Source organism: Felis catus, chromosome A1 (assembly GCF_018350175.1).
Source record: "Felis catus isolate Fca126 chromosome A1, F.catus_Fca126_mat1.0, whole genome shotgun sequence".
Taxonomy (NCBI): domain Eukaryota; kingdom Metazoa; phylum Chordata; class Mammalia; order Carnivora; family Felidae; genus Felis; species Felis catus.
The window spans coordinates 209,071,422-209,092,817 of record NC_058368.1 but is presented as its reverse complement, the minus strand read 5'-3'; the positions used below and the strand labels follow the sequence as shown (position 1 = coordinate 209,092,817).

Here is a 21,396-nt window from a genome sequence, read left to right as displayed (position 1 = left end):
TTTTTTCCTTTGTTTTGTGCCTTTAGTGTCATTGCCTAACCCACAGTCATGGAGAATTATGCTTATGTTTTCTTCCAAGGGTTTTGCAGTTTTAGCTCTTACATTTAGGTCTGTGATCCATTTAGAGTTAATTTTTGTGCATGGTATGAAGTAAGGGTCCAACTGTATAGTAAGTATTCTTGAAATAATAAAATAATTTTTGAATTTCTTAGCTACTCTTTGAATTTCCATATAAAATTTATGATCAATTCCCAATTTCTGTCACATTTCTTTTGGTGACAAGTTCTCTTAGTTTTCTTTCATCTTGCAGTGTCTTTATTTCACCTTCATTCCCAAAGTACATTTTCTATACATTTAACTTGGCAGTATTTTTCTGTCAGCACTTTAAAAATGTTGGTCCACTGTCTTCTGGCTTTATTTTTGTTGAATAATTATGCAGTAATTCAAGTATTTGTTTTTCTTTATGTAATGTGTTGTTTTTTATATTTGCTTTTTGAAATTTTCCCCCTATTTCTCTTTTGGACTTTAATAGTTTATTATGTGTCAAGGCGTAGGCTTTAAAACATTTATTTATTTATTATTATTATTTTTTTTTGTTTTGTTCATCCTGCTTGGTATTCACTGAAGTTCTTGGATCTGTAAATTTACCTCCTTCACCATTTTTGGGAAATTTTTAATTATTATTTCTTCAAATATTTGTCTGTACCTGACTGTCTTCTCCTAAGTCGTATGCAATACGAGTACTAAACTTTTTGATGTTGTCTCAGCGCTTTCTGTGATTCTGCTCATTTTTTCCTGTTAGATTAAATTATTTCTATTAATCTGTCTTCAAGTTCATTGAGTCTTTCCTCTGACATATCCATTCTACTATTGGGCCCCTACAGTGAATTTTTTATTCCCATTATTTTATTTTTCAATATGACCAGGTTTCCATTTTAATAGTTTATTTTTCTTTGCTGGTCACTTATATCTTTGCATTTGTTTCAGATGTGTTTGCTTTCCTTTATGTATCATGGTCATAAACACCGATTTTAAGTCTTTTTCTTTCTTTTTTTTTTTTTTTTTTTTGGGACAGAGAAAGACAGAGCATGAACGGGGGAGGGGCAGAGAGAGAGGGAGACACAGAATCGGAAACAGGCTCCAGGCTCTGAGCCATCAGCCCAAAGCCTGACGCGGGGCTCGAACTCACGGACCTCACGGACCGTGAGATCGTGACCTGGCTGAAGTCGGACGCTTAACCGACTGCGCCACCCAGGCGCCCCTAAGTCTTTTTCTTAAAATATTGATTACAACATTTGGGTCATTTTGTGGTCGGCATCTTTTATCTTATTTCTTGGGAGCTGGTTAGATTTTCCTGGTTCTTTGTATGATTAATTTTGGGCTGTATCTTTCACATTTTGAATATTGTGTTCTGATATTCTGAGTCCTGTCCAAAACCTCTAGAGAATGGTGGGTTTTCATTTGTTTGTCTGTGAAGTTGCTTTTTTGGCTGAGGGTCAACCTGATTAGTTTTAGACTCTAAATCCTGACCTGCCTCCTATGAGCTGTTTTTCCTTGCAGTATTAATTTTCAAGGCATTTGTATGCTATTCTGGTTTGCCCCATGTACATGTTATCCAGGGATCCATATGGATCCTGGCTGCTAGTCGGTAGGTACCATGTTCGCTTCTCAATGCTTTTCTTAGGTTGATTCTGGTAGGTTTCACACAGTACACCTCAGGAGTGAGTGCAGGACTTTTTGTACAGATTTAAAGGACATTTTTCTCCAGCTTTTTAAACCCTTCACCCTATGATTTTCCCTTTCCTGTCTTTCATGGGTTTCTGTTCTGATGTTCTTGCTGGAAAATCACTCTTATGCATTGTAGCAGTTCCCATACTGTAGCTTATGCCTCCTGGCAAAGCTGGACTGAGGTGAAAAATAAAAATTTCTCTAACCCACAGCAGCTGTTTTTTCTTTTTTAAAAAGTTTATTTATTTGAGAGTGGGGGAGGGACGAAGAGAAAGAGAGAGAGAGAGAGAGACAGAGAGAGAATCCCAAGCAAGCTACTCACTGCAGTGCGGAGCCTGATATGGGGCTTGAACTCACAAACCGTGAGATCATGACCTGAGCCAAAACCAAGAGTCAGACACTTAACTGTCTGAGCCACTCAGGCGCCCCCACAGAAGCTGTTTCTCTGTGTTGGTGGGAAAAGGCAGTGTGGCTACCCGTTGTTGGCATTTTCCCGAGGTAAAGCATAGAGTATCAGAAGGATTCTATTCTACATATGTTGGTAGGTGATCTGCTTTCTTGTTAATACTGGCCTACTAGAAAGCATGGAGTGTCAAAAGTGCTGCACAGCGGTTGCTGTCATTGTTGCTTCTGGTTCAGGGAGGAGGCACCATGCCTCTTTGTTGCTGGCTTTTTCCTGGTTTGGGTTAGGAGAGCCAGCAAGTATCTTCTCTGAAGGGCTGCTCCTCTTACTGAGACAACAGCCACTGTTTTGTTACTGGCACTCATCTGCTGTAATGACCTCACAGGGCCACTGCCGCTGGGTGGGAGGATGAGAAGTATCACCCCAGAGCCAGCACTTGGCTGGTGTGAAATGAAGAAAATCGATTCTTTAACCTGTTCGGACTACTTCCATTTCTGGTGCCAACACTGAGGAGAGACTTGGTAGCTTTGTTGCTTGTGCTTGGCTGGCATAGGGTAGGTCAGATCACAAGAAGTTTGTTCCTCAGGCCTTTCACCCCCACTGCTACCCCTATGCCCTGGAGAGTGGAACCATTTTTTGGAACTTTGTTTGCTCTTGCTCTCAGTTGTTAGTTGTGGACTGCCCTAGAACCCAAGTCGGGAGACAGAGAAGGCAAAAATCATCCCCAGACTACTCCTTAGACCGAGTATCCCCCAGAATTCATATTTTGAAATTGTAACCCCAAGGTGATGGTATTAGAAGGTGGGGCTTTTGCAAGGTGATTAGGCCATGAAAGTGGAGCTGTCATGAATGAGATTAGTGCCCTATGAAAGTGTCCCAAGAAACCTTTCTTACCCCTTCACCATATGAGGTTATAGTAAAAGGATGGCCTCTGTGAACTAGGGAGTTCAGACACTAAATCTGCTGGCACCTTGATCTTCAACTTCCCAGTTTCCAGAACCGTGAGAAACAAATGTTTATTGTTCATAAGCCACTCAGTTTATGGTATTTTTGTTACAGTGGCCCAAATGAGCTAACAGGGAAAGATAGCACTCCCTTGTCCTTAAGTCACAGCTCAAGGGAATGTAATGGGCAGAGCTGGATTGCATTCCTGTGTCACATCTGTAAGGGAGGCTGGCAAAGATAGAGCCTGACTTTTCCACTTCTCTATGAGAGGTAGTCTCTGTCTTTTACCAAGAGTCATATTTTGGGGAATTTCCTAAACACAGAAGAGAGTTCGTGTTCTTCATGGCCAGAGAGAATGATGTGTTATTTATATAGTCACCCATTTACACAACAGTTGCTTGATTAATTCACAAACTTTGGCTTCATCTGTGGTTGCAGCCCAGGTCCAGTTCTTTAGGGAAACCTGTTGTCTCTCTCTTTAAAATGTATCCCAAGTCTTCTTACCTCTGAACACTTTACTGCTGTGCCCTAGTCCAAGCGACTGTCAGTGTTCAGATGAACCACATCACTGGCTTCCCAGGTGGCCCTCTTAATTCCTCTTTTGACTTGCAACAAGCTTTTCTTCACAGAGCATCCAGGACATTTTTTTTAAGTGTTTATTTTGATATCATTTCAAATTAACAGAAAAGTTACAGGAATAGAACCTAGAACTTCCTTATACCCTTTTTTCAGATTCATCAGTTGTTCATATTTTGCCCCATTGCTTTATCTTCCCCCATCCCCTCCTCTCTTCCTTCCTCAGCTAACACAAACTCTGTCCTTCTCTTTCCATCCCCCACACTTATATACCCCCCTCACTCACACTTATACGTATTTGCACATACATTAGAATTATGTGTGTGTGTTTAATATTCCCCGACTTTTGAAATAACTTGCAGACATCTTGTTCCTTTACTCCTAAATTCTTCAGTGTGGTTTTCCTAATAATAATATGATCTTTTTACATAACTCTGAATTTAACATTGATGAAATACTATTTAATCTGTAGTCCATGGTTATCTCAACAATCTCCTTTTTGATTATATTCCCAACAGTTCAGTAGCCATGGCTTTTGTCTCTTTTAATTGGGAATAGTTCTCTGCCTTTGTTAAAAGAAACTTTGGTATATTTGAAAACTATAAGCCATTTCTTTTGTAAATGTGTAGAAGTTGTAAATATGTAGCAAGAGATGTAGGATTTGATTTTGTCTGGTTTTCCTCATCATGAGAGTTTGGGTATGCATTTCTAGAAAGGCTGTCACAGAAACAATATTGGGTCCTTCTTGCGTCCTCATATCACGAAGTACGTGCTACCTGTGCATCGCAGTGCTGGTGATGTTAATTTGGATGACTTGTTTCAGGTAGTGTAATAACAGATCTCTTCTCTACTATTTTCTCTTTGTAATTATTAAGCAGTTTCCAGGGAGATTTTGATAGCATGGAAATACCCTGTTCATTACCAGACTTTTCTCTGCTAGTTTTAGCATCCATTGATGATTCTTGCCTGGATCAATTATTACTGTGATGATTGTAAAATGGTGATTTTTCTAACTCTGTCATTCATTTTATATTTATTAGTTATCATTCTATGGTAAGGAAGAGTTTTCTCTTACTTATTTGTTAATATTCACCCAGGAGTTCTTAAGTTAGTAAATGCTTTCACTATTACTATTTAATCTATTACTTTTGTTATTTATTTTGATGCTCTAATTGTCCCAGTGGAAGTCCCTTAACCTGTACTTTATTCTTTAATATATCCCCATCATTTTTGCACTTGCTTGTTTTTTGGTAAACCACATGTTCCATGTTCATGTTGTTTGAACAAGAATAAACTTCTCTCCAAGGAGTCTGGTTTCCTCTTAAATGGAGAATGCAATTTAGAAACTAGGATCTCTGTCCTAGGGTTGCTGGGTGTCATTCCTACTAGTCGTTTTCAGCATACAAAGCTAGATAATAACTTACATACACACACACACACCTATATTTGTATCTACCTGTTAGAAATCATGGGTTCATACTGATACCCGTAATTTCAGTCAAAACCCATAGAGTTCTTTCTAGTCTTTCTTCTTTCCACTTTTGGAACTCCTTTCTCTAACAGCAGGAAAGGCGACTCTCATGGTCCCCAGCATATTTCCTCATTTGCTTAATTCTTCGTTGTAACGAAAGCAGTTTCAGAATTGTTAATGCATACCACTGCAAAAAAGAAACAAATATATTAACTAGAATTAAATATTTATTTATAGTTCTTTTAGTCTTAAAAAAATTTTTTTTTAATGTTTATTTATAATTGAGAGAGAGAGAGAGTGCACAAGCAGGGGTGGGATAGAGAGAGATAGAGACAGAATATGAAGCAGGCTTCAGGCTCTGAGCTGTCAGCACAAAGCCTGACGGGGTCAGGGAGGGGGCTCGAACTCACAATCATGAGATCATGACCTTAGCCTGAGTTGGATGCTTAGCCAACTGAGCCATCCAGGCACCCCTATAGTTCTTTTGGTCTTTAGCCTGAGGGTATGTATTCATTTCCTAGGATTACTGTAATGAATTACCACACAGTTAGTAGCTTAACAACAGAAATTCTTCCACATTTCTGGAGGCCAGAAGTCTTAGAATCAAGGTATTGACACAGCCATGCTCCCTCTAGTGGCTCTAGGGGAATCCTTCCATGCTACTTCCAGCTTCTGGAGACTCCGGGTTTTCCCTGGCTTGTGGCAGCATAACTCCAGTCTCTGCCTTCATCTTCTCAGAGCTTTCTCCTCTTTGTGTCTTCTTCTCTTCTGACTCTTTAAGGTTACGTTCCCAGCTTTCAGTGGTTAGGACATGAGTATTTCTTTCTGGGGGCCACCATTTAACCCAGTACAGGGTATATAGTTATTTGAGTTATTACCTTCAGTTTATTCTTTCAGTGTTTTCATTGTTCACTTGAAATACAGTAGGGTTGATTTGTTTCTGTTTATATTGAATTTTAGGTTTCTCCCAGCCTTATTTGTTTGTTTCTGAATATGCAAAACATCAGCAGTTTCAGAAATCTGATATAAGTTAATAGATACAGAATTATAAATCGTGGTGACTGTTATTAAGGAAATGGACAGGTACATTGGAAGAGAACAACAGAATAGGCCATATGGACGCAGAGACAGAGCTAGGTCATACTTATTTGAATAAGTGGCATGTAAACTGAGATTGAAGGAATGGAAGCCAGTCATGTAAAAGTAGAGTAAAGAGCTTTCCCACAAGTGGAAAAGCATATGAGAAGGCCTTGATTCAGGGAATGAGCTGGTTGTATTAGAGGAAATGAAAGGAGGCCAGTGGGTTCATGCCTGTTGGGGAAGAGGGAGGACAAAATAAGTGCAGTTGTAAAGAAAGCAAGAGACTGAACATGTGAGTAGTTGTAGACGATCGAAAGAGGTTGGGGAGCCAGTAGAGGACAATAACTAGTGGTGGTTTTAGAATGTTTTAAAATACACAAAATACACAAAATATTTTTATTTATTTTTAAAGTTCATTCAGAGAGAGAAAGAGAGAGAGAGAAGGAGAGAATGTGAGCGTGAATGGGAGAGGGGCAGAGAAAGAGGGAGAGAATCCCAAGTAAGCTCTGTGCTTGGTGGCAAGCCCAACACAGGGCTCAGTCTCATGACTGTGAGATCATGACCTGAGCCGAAATCAAGAGTCAGATACTTAACCAACTGAACCAGCCAGGTGCCCCAGAGGTGTATTTTTAAAAGACTATATTGATTGCTAGGTGGAGCACATGACGCAGGAATAGAAGTGGAGAGACTAGTGACAGACCTGTTTACTGTGTAATAACTGAGATAATGTTGGCTTCTACAAGAGTGGTAGTAGGGAATAATGAGAAAAGTGGATAGATTTAAGGTGTATTTTGGGTTGAAGTGAGAGGACTCGCTAATGGATTGAATTTGGGTGGACAGAGAGAGGGTTTTAGGTTTATGGTTATTGTAGTATTTAAGGATGACCCCCACGTTTGTAGTTTTAGCAACTAGGGAAGAAGTTGATTGCAGATGAAGTGGGCAGTAAGAAACAGATTTCCCTAATGGACCTATTATTATGTTTGAAATGCCTAGGAGATGCAAATGGAAATGTCAAGTTGATAGTTAAATATGCAATCTTAAATTCAGGAGAGGAAAGTGGAATCTCAGAGTTCCCATCTGATCCCATTACTTCAGTTCATGCTTCCCTACTGCACATCTGTGGACCCTGTTCTACCCAGTAAACATAAGCAAATTGTCATGAGTTGGCCAGGTCCTGTTTGAGACGTTGTGAGCAACTTGGACTGTAGATGGTCTCTAGGTTTATGTGTGGGTACTCCAGTTCCAATTCATTCTTTCCAGAGAGATACAGTTATTTTGCTTCTAAATCATTTAAAGATGTACATTTAAAGATGTACATTATAGCATAGTTTTATTTTGGACTCTTTCAGAATAAGAGATTTTTCCATTATTAAGTATTAGGCTCTTTTCTGCCCCATCTGAACATACCGTATGAGTCACTCTAGCTGACTTTGCACCTAGATGGGGAATGTGTGTGTATGTGTGTATTTATGTTTGATATGTACTCTCTGTGTGTCAGTTTGTTTACCAACATCACATTATTTTATTTACAGTATTTTTAAATTATGCTCTTAGAAGGGTTAATCTTGAATCATTTTAAAGATGTCTCTCCTTTTCTCACATATTTATTCTTACAGATGTATGGTTGAATCAAGATTGTGCACACATTTTTAAGAAGTGTAAATTTTTTTCCCTTAACCTCTTGCTTTTGCCTTGATTATTTGCAAATACTTTTTTTTCCTTCTTTTCCATTGAGAAAAGAGTCTTTAAAGAAGGGCCTATCTCCCTCTTATTACGGTTTTTCCATTTACGTCTTTCCTAAAGAGAGACTCTCAGTTTCCTCTCTATTTCCTTCCTTATTAAGCACCTGTTCTGTATAAGCACTGTGTTAATTTCTGGGCAGGAGAATTATATGGAGAATTAAACAAAATGAAATAAACAAAGCATATTATGAAATAAAATTGGCGTAGCATACTATGTTTGTAATTAAAATAGTGTGGTCTTGGGAGGACTAAAAAGTTTAACTTTAAAGCATGACATATCAGTTTCTGGTCATTTTATTTATTTTAAAATCTTTTTAAATATCTTTTTTCCTGTATTTTTATTTTTTAAGGGTCATACAGCAATGCTTCATACTGGCTCATGGCATCCCAAAATAAAGGGAGAATTTATGACTTGCTCAAATGATGCGTGAGTACTATTGATAATTCACCTAATACATTAATATCTTTCAGTATTTTCTTTAATATTTGTATTGTTACATGCTGGCCAGTAAAGTAGGAAGTGGAGTGTTAGGAATCCTGATGTTCACATATTCTTTTTTTTTCTTTTTTTTAAGTTTTTACTTTTATTCCATCATCATATAGTGTAATATTACTTTCTTTAAATTTTTTTAATGTTTATTTATTATTTTGAGAGAGAGAGACAGAGCATGAGTGGGGGAGGGGAAGAGAGAGAGTGAGACACAGAATCTGAAGCAGGCTGCAGACTCTGAGTTGTCAGCACAGAGCCCAAGTTTCATTTGTACAATATAGTGATTCCGCATTTCCATACAACACCTGGTACTCATCACATAAGTACACTCCTTGATCCCTATCACCTATTTCACCCATCCTCCCACCCACCTCCCCTCTGGCAACCATTAGTTTTGTTCTCTATAGTTAAGTGTCTGTTTCATGGTTTGTCGTTCTCTCTTTTTTTATTCCTTTGCTCATTTGTTTTATTTCTTAAATTCCACATGTGAGTGAAATCATATGGTATTTGTGTTTCTCTCTCTGGCTTATTTCACTTATCATAATATTCTATAGCTCCATTCAGGTTGTTGGAAATGCCAAGATTTCATACTTTTTCTTGCTGAATAATATTCCATTGTGTGTGTGTGTGTGTGTGTGTGTGTGTGTGTGTGTGTGTACACACATACACATTACCCCCCCCCCCCCCACGCACACACATCTAGGGTTAGGGCTTAGGGTAGGGTTAGGGAAAGGGTGAGGATATGTGCCTTATATCCTGCAGTTCAGAGACCTCTCCAGAGAATGAAACCCTAGACTTCTGCTTGGGTGTGATTAGACACGGCATCCATACACCAACAATAGCCAAATTATGGACAGAGCCCAAATGTCCATTAACTAATGAATGGATGAAGATGATGTGGTATATATATTAATGGAATATTACTCAGCCATAAAAAAGGATGGGATCTTGCCATTTGCAGCGACTTGGATGGAGCTGGAAAGTATTATGCTAAGCAAAATAAGTCAGTCAGAGAAAGACAAATACACACATGATTTCACTCATGTGAAATTTAAGAAACTAAACAGATGAACCACGGGAAGAAAGACAGGCAAACCAGAAAACAGACTCTTAACTATAGACAACAAACTGAGATGGGAGGGTGGTGGGGAAGGATAGGGAAATGGCTGAATGGATGATAGGTATTAAAGCAGGTACTTGTGATGAGCACTGGGTGTTATATGTAAGTGATGAATCACTAAATTCTACACCTGAAACTAATATAATGGTGTATTTTAACTAACTGGAATTTAAGTAAAAACTTGAAAAAAAGTACATATCCTTGTTCTTAACTTTTATAGTATAAGGTTTGTTTAAATAAATAAAACTATGAAAATGAGAGTTGGCATAAATTCCAGTACAGTTTATTAGGGTGCTCAATGGATCAGACTCATGCTATTAAGTGGACTCAAATGACTTTGAAGTTGTGACTGATAACTTATTAGTTTTTATAATAAAGATTGATTTCTGAGTCTAGTAGCTAATATAAGTTTATTGTTTAAATTATTATTTTTTGGAAGTAATAACTGAAAAAATTGATTAAGTAGTTAAGATTCTTTTGTATTATATCTGTTGGCCTAGAACTCAAGAATATTATAGGGAATATTTGAGCAGCTTTTCCCTATATTATTAAATTGTATGATTAATTTTTAGTACTAAGAGTAGTTCACAAGAATGCACTGTATGTAATGTTATGGAGAAATTGCAATGGGAAAATTTTATAAATTAAAAAATATAGATGGTGTTATTTAGGTGAAACACATATTTTAGATAAAAATATGTTGTTTTTAGGCTATTTTGTCTTTCATCTTTACTTTCTGTTATTTATATTTTGCCTCATTTACCTTCAAAATTGCTATTGACATTTTTGGATAGTTTGTGTATTCTGGAATTAATCTTTAGAGTAACAGACAAAAGGTATAATTTTACTCCCATAGCACAATTTAAAAATTAATTTGATCTGAAAGGAACTAAAGTTTGGGAATCTATACAGAATATGACTGAAACAGGATAAGACAATTTGATTAAAATTTCTGGTAAATAGACCTATGTAGTTCTAACTTGTTTTTTTTCTTTGTCTTGTTATCTTTCCAAAACTTAAATTATGTATGTTTAAAGTGACATTCCTAATTTTAGCAAATCAATTTTCTGATTTCCTTGGGAATTTAGCAGCTAATCTAAATTAATAGTATCTCATGACCAGGTAAGGCTTATTCTAGAAATGCAAGAATATTTTACAATTAAGAAATTTTACCGTCAAGAAATTTTTAAGATAATTCATTAACAAATGAAAAATTACAAATCACATGATTTTATTATATGATATCATTGACATTTAATAAAATTTAGTCGTCTTTCCCAGTATAAGTTCTTTAAAAAAATTTTTTTGATGTTTATTTTTGAGAGAAAGAGAATGTGAGTGGGGGAGGGACAGAGAGAGAAGGAGACACAGAATCCAAAGCAGACTCCAGACCCTGAGCTGTCAGCACAGAGCCCGACGCAGGGCTCAAACCCACAAACTGTGAGATTATGACCTGAGCCGAAGTCAGACACATAATGGATTGAGCCACCCAGGTGCCCCCCCCCCCGCCCCCCAGTAAAAGTTCTAAGTAAAATAGGAATAGGAAGAAATTAATAAAACTCTTAAAAAAATTATTTACCAAAATTTAAAGTAAATATTGTATTATATATTTAAGTACTGAAGCTATTTGTATTTAATAAGAAGACAAGGATGCCCACAACTATATAGAGGCTTTATGCAGTGTAGATTTTTTTAAATTTTATTTTTAAAAATTTATATCCAAATTAGCATATAGTGCAACAATGATTTCAGGAGTAGATTCCTTAATGCCCCTTACCCATTTAGCCCATCATCCCTCCCACACCGCCTCTAGTAACCCTCTGTTTGTTCTCCATATTTAAGAGTCTCTTATGCTTTGTCCTCCTCCCTGTTTTTATATTATTTTTGTTTCCCTTCCCTTCTGTTCATCTGTTTTGTCTCTTAAAGTCCTCATATGAGTGAAGTCATATGATACTTGTCTTTCTCTGACTAATTTCACTTAGTATAATACCTTCCAGTTCCATCCACGTAGTTGCAAATGGCAAGATTTCATTCTTTTTGATTGCCGAGCAACACCCCACTGTATACCACATCTTCTTTATCCATATATACCATATACCACATCTTTATACATATATACATATACATCTTTATACATATACATATACATATACATATACATATATATACATATACATCTTTACATACATCTTTACATACATCTTTATACATATACATATATACATATACATATATATACATATACATCTTTATACATATATACCACATCTTCTTTATCCATTTATCCATTGATGGACATTTGGGCTCTTTCCATACTTTGGCTATTGTCGATAGTGCTGCTATAAACATTGGGGTGCATGTGTCCCTTTGAAACAGCACACCTGTATCCCTTGGATAAATGCCTCCTAGTGCAATTGCTGGGTCATAGGGTAGTTCTATTTTTAGTTTTTTGAGGAACCTCCATACTGTTTTCCAGAGTGGCTGCACCAGCTTTATGCAGTATAGATTTAAAGACTTTATATAGTGTAGTAATATAAGGAAATAAATACATTAATATATGAGTCAGAAGAAAACATTCTATTAAAGCACAGAGGGGGGCGCCTGGGTGGCTCAGTCAGTTAAGCGGCCAACTTCAGCTCAGGTCATGATCTCGCAGTCCGTGAGTTCGAGCCCCGTATCGCGCTCTGTGCTGACTGCTCAGAGCCTGGAGCCTGTTTCGGATTCTGTGTCTCCCTCTCTCTCTGACCCTTCCCCGTTCATGCTCTGTCTCTCTCTGTCTCAAAAATAAATAAATGTTAAAAAAAAAAATTAAAAAGCACAGAGGAACCAGGCAATTTTGGTTAAAAGCTTCAATGAATAAAGCAATTGGAAAAAAAAAAAAACTTGTTCTCTAAACTAGTAAGGATCAGGCTAAATGGTGGGCTCTCATAGTTGGCTAACACAGTAACTTTATGAACTCTGCAGAAGCTTTTCCCAAATTGATTTCCAAGATATGTAAATTAGTAGTTTAAAGAAAGGCATTCCATGGTCAAATAAGTTTGAGAAACTTTGAACATTATATTTCCAGGCCAGTGATCTACAATAAACATTTAAATAGTTTTGTATAGGCGTGCCTGGGTGGCTTAGTCGGTTAAGCATCCAACTCTTGATTTTGGCTCAGGTCATGATCTCATTGTTCATGAGATGGAGCCCCATGTCAGGTTCTGTGCAGGCAGGTTCTGTGCTCTCTCTCTCTCAAAATAGATAAACTTAGAAAAAGATAAATAGTTTTATATAGAATTTATAGAAACCTATTTAACTTTGTTAATGCTCTAAACAATGGTTTGGATAAAGTTCTAAGTCATGATGCTTTATTGGGCATAAAATGTAGTTTATCCCATTCCTTGCAAGAGCAATTCTTTAATTCCCTGCTAAAACCACTGACATACTAGTATATTGTACCTTTGAAAATATGCTCCAGTTTCTTTTTACACTGTACAGATGAGCTTTTTTTGTCCATACTTTTGTATGAAGATGAGTTGGCTTTAACCATAGGCCCCAATTATACATATTCTTTACCACCTTAAAAAAAATATCTACCACTAATAAATTCAGATGGTTTGCAGCTTGACTTTTTCTTGACCTTTGACTCTGAAGGTAGTAGTTAGTAATAGGCTATGCTGTGAGAGATCAGCCCAGATGCCTAGTTAAATCAGCAAATACAGTGTGCTCACTATGTGGCAGGTACTCCTGTGTGTGATATAAGTCTCTGCCTTCATGATGCTTACATTTTAGTAGAGGTGAGTACTTGGAGACAGACAAGGTACAGATACAGTAATAAATTAATATAGTTTTATGTAGTAATAAGTATTGAGAATAAAATAAAGCAGAAGGGTAGAAAGTAGAAGTGTCTTCTGTATGTAGAGTAGGCAGAGAAAGCCTCAGAGGAGGTCACCTTTTAATGTTTATTTGTTCTTGAGAGAGAGAGAGACAGACAGAGAATGAACAGGGGAGAGACAGAGAGAGAGAGGGAGACACAGAATCCAAAGCAGGCTTCAGGCTCTGAGTTGTCTGCACAGAGCCTGTTGTGGGGTTCGAATCCAGGAACTGCAAGGTCATGACCTGAGCTGAAGTCGGCTGCTTAACCCACTGAGCCACCCAGGCACCCTAAGGAGGTGACCTTTTATTGAGACTTATACCATGCACAGGAGGTAGATCTAGCAGAGAGAACCTTCCAGGCCAAAGTGGCAGCATAATTCAAGACCTTAAGAAGGGAATGTATTAAGACATATTGGAAGGGCGGAAAATCTGGTTTTGTTGATAGGAAAGGTAGGAATGACAGGAAGTGAATTTGAAGAAGAAAGCAGGGACTAGATCATATAAGGTATTGTAGTCTAAGGTATAAAGGGTTAGGATTTTAATGTAATTATAAGACCAGCCAATAAAGAGTCCTGTGATATTTTCATAGGAATATTCACTTTACAGGGTGTTAAAATTTTCCAGTGATCTCAACTATAATAAAGGCCATGAATGGAAAACCCACGGTGAATATCCTACTCAATAGGGAAAAACAGAGCTTTCCCTGTAAGGTCAGGAACAAGACAAGGATGTCTACTTTCACCACTTTTATTCATCGTAGTACTGAAAGTCCTAGCCACAGCAATCAAACAGAGAACATCCAAATTGGAAATGAAGAAGTAAAACTTGCAATTTTTGCAGATGACATGATACTATATATAGAAAATCCTAAAGACTTCCCCAAAAAACTCCTAGAACCGATAAATTAATTCATTAAGGTTACAGGATATAAAATCAATGCGTAGAGAAATCTGTTGCATTTCTATATAGTAATAATGAAGCAACAGAAAGAGAAATTAAGAAAATAATCCTATTTACAATTATACCAAAATAATAAAATACCTAGGAATACACTTAACCAAAGAGGTGAAAGCCCTATATTCTTTAAAATTATAAAACATTGTTGAAAGAAATTAAAGATGACACAAACAAATGGAAACTGACATTCCACGCTCATGGATTGGAAAAACATATATAGTTAAAATGTTGAGTCCACCCAAAGCAATCTACACATTTAATGCAATCTCTGTCAAAATACCAACAACAGTTTTCACAGAACTGTAACAAATAATCCTAAAATTTATATAGAAGCACAAAAGACCCTGAAGAGTGAAAACAGTCTTGAAAAAGAAAAGCAAAGCTGGAGACATCACAATGCTAGACTTCAAGTTAGATTGCAAAGCTGTAGTCATCAAAAACTGTTTATCAGCACAAAAATAGACATATAGATCAATGGAACAGAATAGAAAACTCAGGAATAAACCCACAATTATATGGTCAATTAATCTTTGACAAAGCAGGAAAGAATATGCAATGGGAAAAAGTCGCTTCAACAAATGGTGTTGGGAAAATTGGATAGCGACATGCAAAAGAATGAAACTGGGCCACTTTCTTACACCATACACAAAAGTAAACTTAAAACAGATTAAAGACTTAAATGTGAGACCTAAAACCATAAAAGTCCTAGAAGAGCACAGGCAGAAATGTCTCTGACATCAACCCTAGCAACGTTTTTCTAGGTAGGTCTCCTGAGGCAAGGAAAACTACATCAGGATAAAACTTCTGCACAGTGAAGGAAACAATCAACAAAACTAAAAGACAACCTATTGAATAGGAGAAGATACTTGCAAATGACTTATTCAGTAAAGGGTTACTATCCAAAATATATAAAAAATTTATATAATTTAACACCTAAAAAAAGAATAATCCAATAAAAATAGAAGACATGAACAGATATTTCTCCAAAGAAGACATCCCAATGACCAATGGGCACATGAAAAGATGTTCAACATCACTCATCATCAGGGAAATGCAAATCAAAGCCACACTGAAATACCAGCTTACATCTGTCAGAATGACTAGAATCAGAAAGACAAGAAGTAACAAGGCCAGGATGTGGAGAAAAAGGAACCATTTTGCACTCTTGGTGGGAATGGAAACTGGTGCAGCCACTTGGGAAAGCAGTATAGACTTTCCTCAGAAAGTTAAAAATACAACTATTTTATGGTCCAGTAATTGCACTACTGGGTATTTATCCCCAAAATACAAAAAACTAACTCAAAGGGGTATGTGTACTTCTATTTCTATAGCATTGTTATTTATAATAGCCAAATTATGGAAGCAGCCCAAGTGTCCCTTGATAGATGAATAAAGAATATGTACAATAGAATATATGTACAATGTGTACAATAGAATATTATTGAGCCATAAAAAAGAATGCGGTCTTGCCATTTGCAGTGATGTAGATGGAGCAAAAGCGTTATACTGCTAAGCAAAATAAGCCAGTCAGAGAAAGAGAAATGCAATATGATTTCACTCATATGTGGAATTTAAGAAACAAACAAACAAAAAATGACCAAAGGCCAAAAAAAAAAACAAAACACACAAATCAATGGACTTTTCCCTTGTTTTCTTTTTTATTAGGTATTGGAACCAGGATTACACTGGTCTCCTAAATAAGGCAGCTTTCCCTCTTTTTCTATTACCTGGCATCTATGCCCAAATTCATAAATATGGCCGTAAACAAAAACCTTATGGAACTGTCAAGGTCATCCAACAAGTTGAATTAAAGTCCACACCCAGAGTTCTAACATAGAAAGTATTTTAGAAGACTTATTTTATTTTTGACTACAGTTTCTCATATTTTTTGTAAAAAATATATATTTAATAAATTTAGAATAAATATTAGAAGTAAGCAGGAGGAATTTAGAAGAAAATGCTTTGATCAAAAAATTTCAGGAAAGTATCTGTGATGTATATTAAGTGCTAATATTATTATACTTCAGTGTAATTGTCAGACCAGTATTTTACCTTGTAACACTAGAGGATATTCTAAATAGGTTTTAGGAATAAAAAGAATAACCATGATATATTCGTTACTTTCCAACACACTGAAAAAATACATAGATTATTAGGAACAATTAACATCTGATCAGGCATCATTCGAATTCTTAGGTCTGATACTATGAAGTTCATCCTGGATTAAGAAATATTCCTGTGGTTCAGGAGTTAGTTCAGTTAGGGCCTTTGGGCAAAATCTGACTATAGTTTTTGTGTGTCTCATAGCTCAGAGATGCTACTCTGCTTTTCATAGCTTTATCTCATTCTCTTCTTTGTTGGTGAGGGTTGACAGAGAGGCAAACATCAACTGTACATCCTATAAACTATTTTCTTGGAGACTTTATTAGGGGTTATTTAGGATTTAAAGTAGGATCATTTCATCAGACTTCATCGAGCTCATTGTAGTAATATCCTCTTCGTCTTTCTCTTCTTCCCTAGTCTCCTTCTATCTCACCCTCTTTACCCTCATTTTGGGCAGCTGGAAAATAATGTATTTTGGATAATACGACCATGGTGTAGATAGCTTCTGGATGAAAGTTATTCATCTCAGCATTTCTTCTGTTATCATAGTGTTATGTATTTAGTACTAATTAACACGTGTTTGTCAGGTTATTGTTATCAAGTACTGTAGGAGTAGAGAGGGAATTCTTTCCAGATCAAAACCAGCCTTTCTTGTAAGCCACACATATTATGAATAAATTTAGATACATTAGGAGTGAAGTGCTATCCCACAGATAGCATTTGTGGGAAACTATTCCCTTGAAGGTGGTGCTCACTATTTTGTTCTGGCCTCCTGTATGCCCAGTTAAATTATGATGTTAACTTTGAGTATGAGTTGGAGATGCTAGTACCTTAAACTTTTGATCTTACGCATTTCAATATTAAACACAAACCTGAGATAAGGCCAATTTAGGAGTGAAATGAGGAGGAAGAGGATAATATGGAAATCTTTTAGGTTTTCCCAAATTTATCAGAATGAAGCATAGATAATAAGGCAGAGCTCACTACATTACACTTGGAAGTAAATGTTAATGAAAACCAGATGGTATGAAGATAAAAATGCTTACTTATCCAGAGGAAGTCAATTCTACTTGTGAATTTATATGATCTGATATGGAGTCACTTTATAATTTGTAGTGCACAGAGTGAGAGTACAAGTGATACTACACTAGTGTAATCTGAGTCCTTGGTGTAGAATTTGTACAGAGCAGAGTCCAGCTCAGCACAGGCTCTGCCCATAGGCACTGCTGAGTGAATCAGTTGCTTCCATTATATACCTGGAGGGTTTTCTATTGCTTACTCAGGCATTTGTATCTCAGAGGAATTTGTTCATATCTATTATAACTACTCCTGCCTCTATATGCAGTTAACAATGAGGAAAAAGCAGGAAAATAATGAAATGCACAAACATTTCACAGTGAGTGGCTGCAGAAAAATAGACAGCGTTAGGCAAGAGTAGCTGGGGAGGTGACAAAACTTCACAACATAATATCTCCTTCTAAAGTCAGGGGAGGGAGGACATATGGAAGAATAGTTAGGCAGTGGTAGGGACCGTGCTAATTTAAAAAAACAAAACAAGATGGGGACAGAGAAAGTGGGTTTAGGCTGGAGTTAAATAGGAGGAACTGGTGGATGTCACAAAATAGCCACAAGATCCATTTGTAAACACTTGTGAAAAATGACTCCCAAGTACTGAATGAATTTTTGAGGGCTAGAATTCTGCAATAGCTAGCAGAATTAAGAACCAGAGACTTCAAAAAGAAAAAAAAAAAAAAAAAAAGCAGAGTAAGACCAATATTTACTCCAGAGTGCAGTGGTCTGAGGAAAGTCAGGCTGCTCATGTAGTATTAAATATGCCCACTAGTAATGGCTCAGGTGGGTACAGGGAGCATAGAAGAAGAGTTGCTAATGCCACTTGCTTATAAGAATCAGGGAAGGCTTTATACTGGAATTTGTAATATGTGGACAGTAGTCTCCCTTATCCAAGGGGGATATATCCCAAGACCCACAGTGGATGCCTGAAACCATGGATGCTACTAAGTCCTTCATGTACTATGTTTTTCCTGTACATAATTAACTATAATGAAGTTTAATTTATAAAAAAGACACAGTAAGAGATTAACAACAGTAATGAATAATAAAATAGAAAAATTACAATATACTATAATGAAAGTTATGTGAGGGGTGCCTGGGTGACTCAGTTGGTTAAGCATCCGACTCTTGATTTCAGCTCAGGTCACATGATCTCATGGTTCATGAGTTTGAGCCCTGCATCAGGCTCTCCACTGACCGTGCAAAGGCTGCTTGGGATTCTCTCTTTCTCCCTCTATGTCCCTTCCCTCCCTCAAAGTAAATAAATAAACTTTAAAAAATGCATTAAAAAAGTTATGTGAATGTTCTCTCTCTCTCTCTCTCTCTCTCTCTCTCTCTCTCTCTCTCTCTCTCTCAAAATATCTTACTGTACTGTACTCACCCTTCTTGTGATGATGCAAGATGGTAAAATGCCTACACGATAAGATGATATGAGGTTTCTGACATAGGCATTGTGCTATGTGCATTAGGCTGCTATTGACCTTCTGATATGTTAGAAGGAGGATCATTTTCTTTTGGACCAGGTTGATCACGAGTAACTGAACCATGGAAAGTGAAACCATAGATAAGGAGGGGACTCCTGTATTGATATACATTTCTTTTGTGGAAAAGTAGGGAAGTGGTAGGAGGAGGAGGTGGACTTAGAGAAGAATATAGGGAAATCTTAATTTGGGCCCTCAAGGATGTTAGCATATAGATCATGCAAAATATGTAGTGAACCATGGTTAGGTGATTTTGTCTATAAACAAAAGACATAACTCATATTAGGGTTTATTTTGTACACTGTGAAATGAGTATTTAGAGAGTTTAAAATCTAGTCCATTTAGTTTTCTTTTGAGCAACTGAATATTATGAAATGTGAATGTCATGAAACGATAAAGTTAGGGGGATGCTCTAAATTAAAGGATTTATGGCAAGCATAGAAACTATTTAATTTGCGAACCTTGGTTTGATCTTCTTATTTCTTCTTAAGGAGGAAAGGAAAGGGAAGGAGGAAAGGAAGGGCTAACCAAAAAAAAAAAAAAAAAAAAAAGCAATAAAGAGACAATTTGGGGGATAATTAGAGAAATTTGGCTATCAGGTGATATGACATTAAAAAAATGGCCACAATTTGTCATCTTTCCTTGTACCCATGCTCTTTGCAATGTGACTTTGCAGGTACTCCCATTAAGAGATGGAGTCTATTTCCCCACCTCGTGAATATGGGCTGATTCACAGAATGTGACAAAAATGATAGTGTGCCATTTCTGAGCATAGGCTTCTGAAGAGTTCTTGTGTCTTCCATTTTCTTGGAGCCATGGCATTGCCATCTGATCAAGCTCTGGCTAACCTGCTGGAGGGTGAAAGATCTGGTGAAGGAGAGTTCAGTTTTCCCAGTTGAGGCCATCCTAGCTTATAGTCTGCCAACTCCCAAACTTGTGAGAGACTCAAAGGTGGATCAGCAGAACTGACTACAGACACATGAATTAACTGAACTAGGACCGAGCCACCCAGCTAGAACAGAATCACCCACCTGACTGGACTCATAAGCATTAGTGTATGTCTGTTGTTTTAAGCCATTAAATTTTGGAAATGTTTTGTTATGCATCAGCTGTTTACTGATACAGATATTATTGAATTATGTAGAATCATGGTTATACAGAAGAATGTCTTTGTTTTTACAAGACACCAGCTGGTGAATTTAGGTGTGAAATATGTGATAATGTGACTTACTTCAAAATGATATAACAAAAATAACGTATGTCAGTGTGCATGGTGTGTGTGTGTGTGTGTGTGTGTGTGTGTGTGTGTGTGTGTGTATGGGTATACATTTATGGAAAGTGTGTGTGTGGGTATACATCTTTGGAAAGTGAGAGATTAAGAATGCAGATGTGACAGAATGTTATGGTATATGGTGTCCATTGGAAAGGGTATATGGTGTTTATTGTACTGCTCTTTTAACTTGTTTGCAGCTTTGAAGCTTTTCAAAATAAAAGTTAGGAGGATCTTCTTAATAGTGGCTTATTTGGATGTCATCCTGTTAGAAGGTGGAGAAGGGACAGTAAAATGTCCTCCAGACTGAGAAAGCACTTTGAGACTGAAAAACAAAGCAAGTCACTTCATATCGTTTACATGGAGATTTATTTAGGGTAACTTACTGACGGGGGATCAGGTGGATAGCAATCCAGTTGCTGCACAGCTATTCTCTGCAAAGTCTGGACCTTAATCCACAGATTTTATAGTGTTGTGGTGAGGTCAAAGGGTAGTTATCTAAAGTGGCACCATTTGTGTGCTAGAGGGGAGGGAGGGGAAGAAACTATGTTATCTCTACTAGTTATCTAAATGACTTTAGGGAAGATCAGAACAAGCCTTCCTGAATTCCAGCCAGGGTACCCATTAAACTTCCATGGACCCTGGGACACAAAGGGCCAAAGATGGAGTCAGTATTTGTCAGCACTTCTACACATCCATTCCATTCCCACCTTTTTTTCTCTATAAGTTGAATGTGAGGTACAGTAAAAAGGGTCATGATTATAGTGAGTTGCATTCTACTTTGATCCAGTTTTTTCTTGGATAGTTTTTCAGTGTATCTTAAGTTTCTACATGTCAGTGCTGACTTAGATTGTGAGAACCTAGTATTCAGGGATTGTCTGCATTGGATTATAGGTAGCAGGATTTCCTAAATGTGTTCCTGGGAATGCTACTACCTGTAAGGTGTCCATGGAGAAAGGGTTTAAGGAACCCTTGGAGAATTACAGTGCCTACAACTATAATAAGTATGTTAAAGATCCTGAGAACTATATTAAAAAAAAGAGCTATCATTTTGTAGACATACTGAAACAACTCCATTTTTCTCCGTCTGCCAACAGCACT

At 37.0% G+C, this 21,396-nt stretch overlaps 1 protein-coding gene across 1 annotated transcript in view; it reads left to right on the top strand.

Annotated features, from left to right (window-relative positions):
• The window catches only part of WDR70 (WD repeat domain 70), a 298,625-nt gene that overhangs the window by 102,911 nt on the left and 174,318 nt on the right, over nt 1–21,396 (top strand). The window contains exon 9 of the mRNA XM_019811747.2: nt 8,296–8,372. Within this exon, the coding sequence (XP_019667306.1) occupies nt 8,296–8,372 (77 nt within the window). The remainder of the gene's footprint in view (nt 1–8,295; nt 8,373–21,396) is intronic.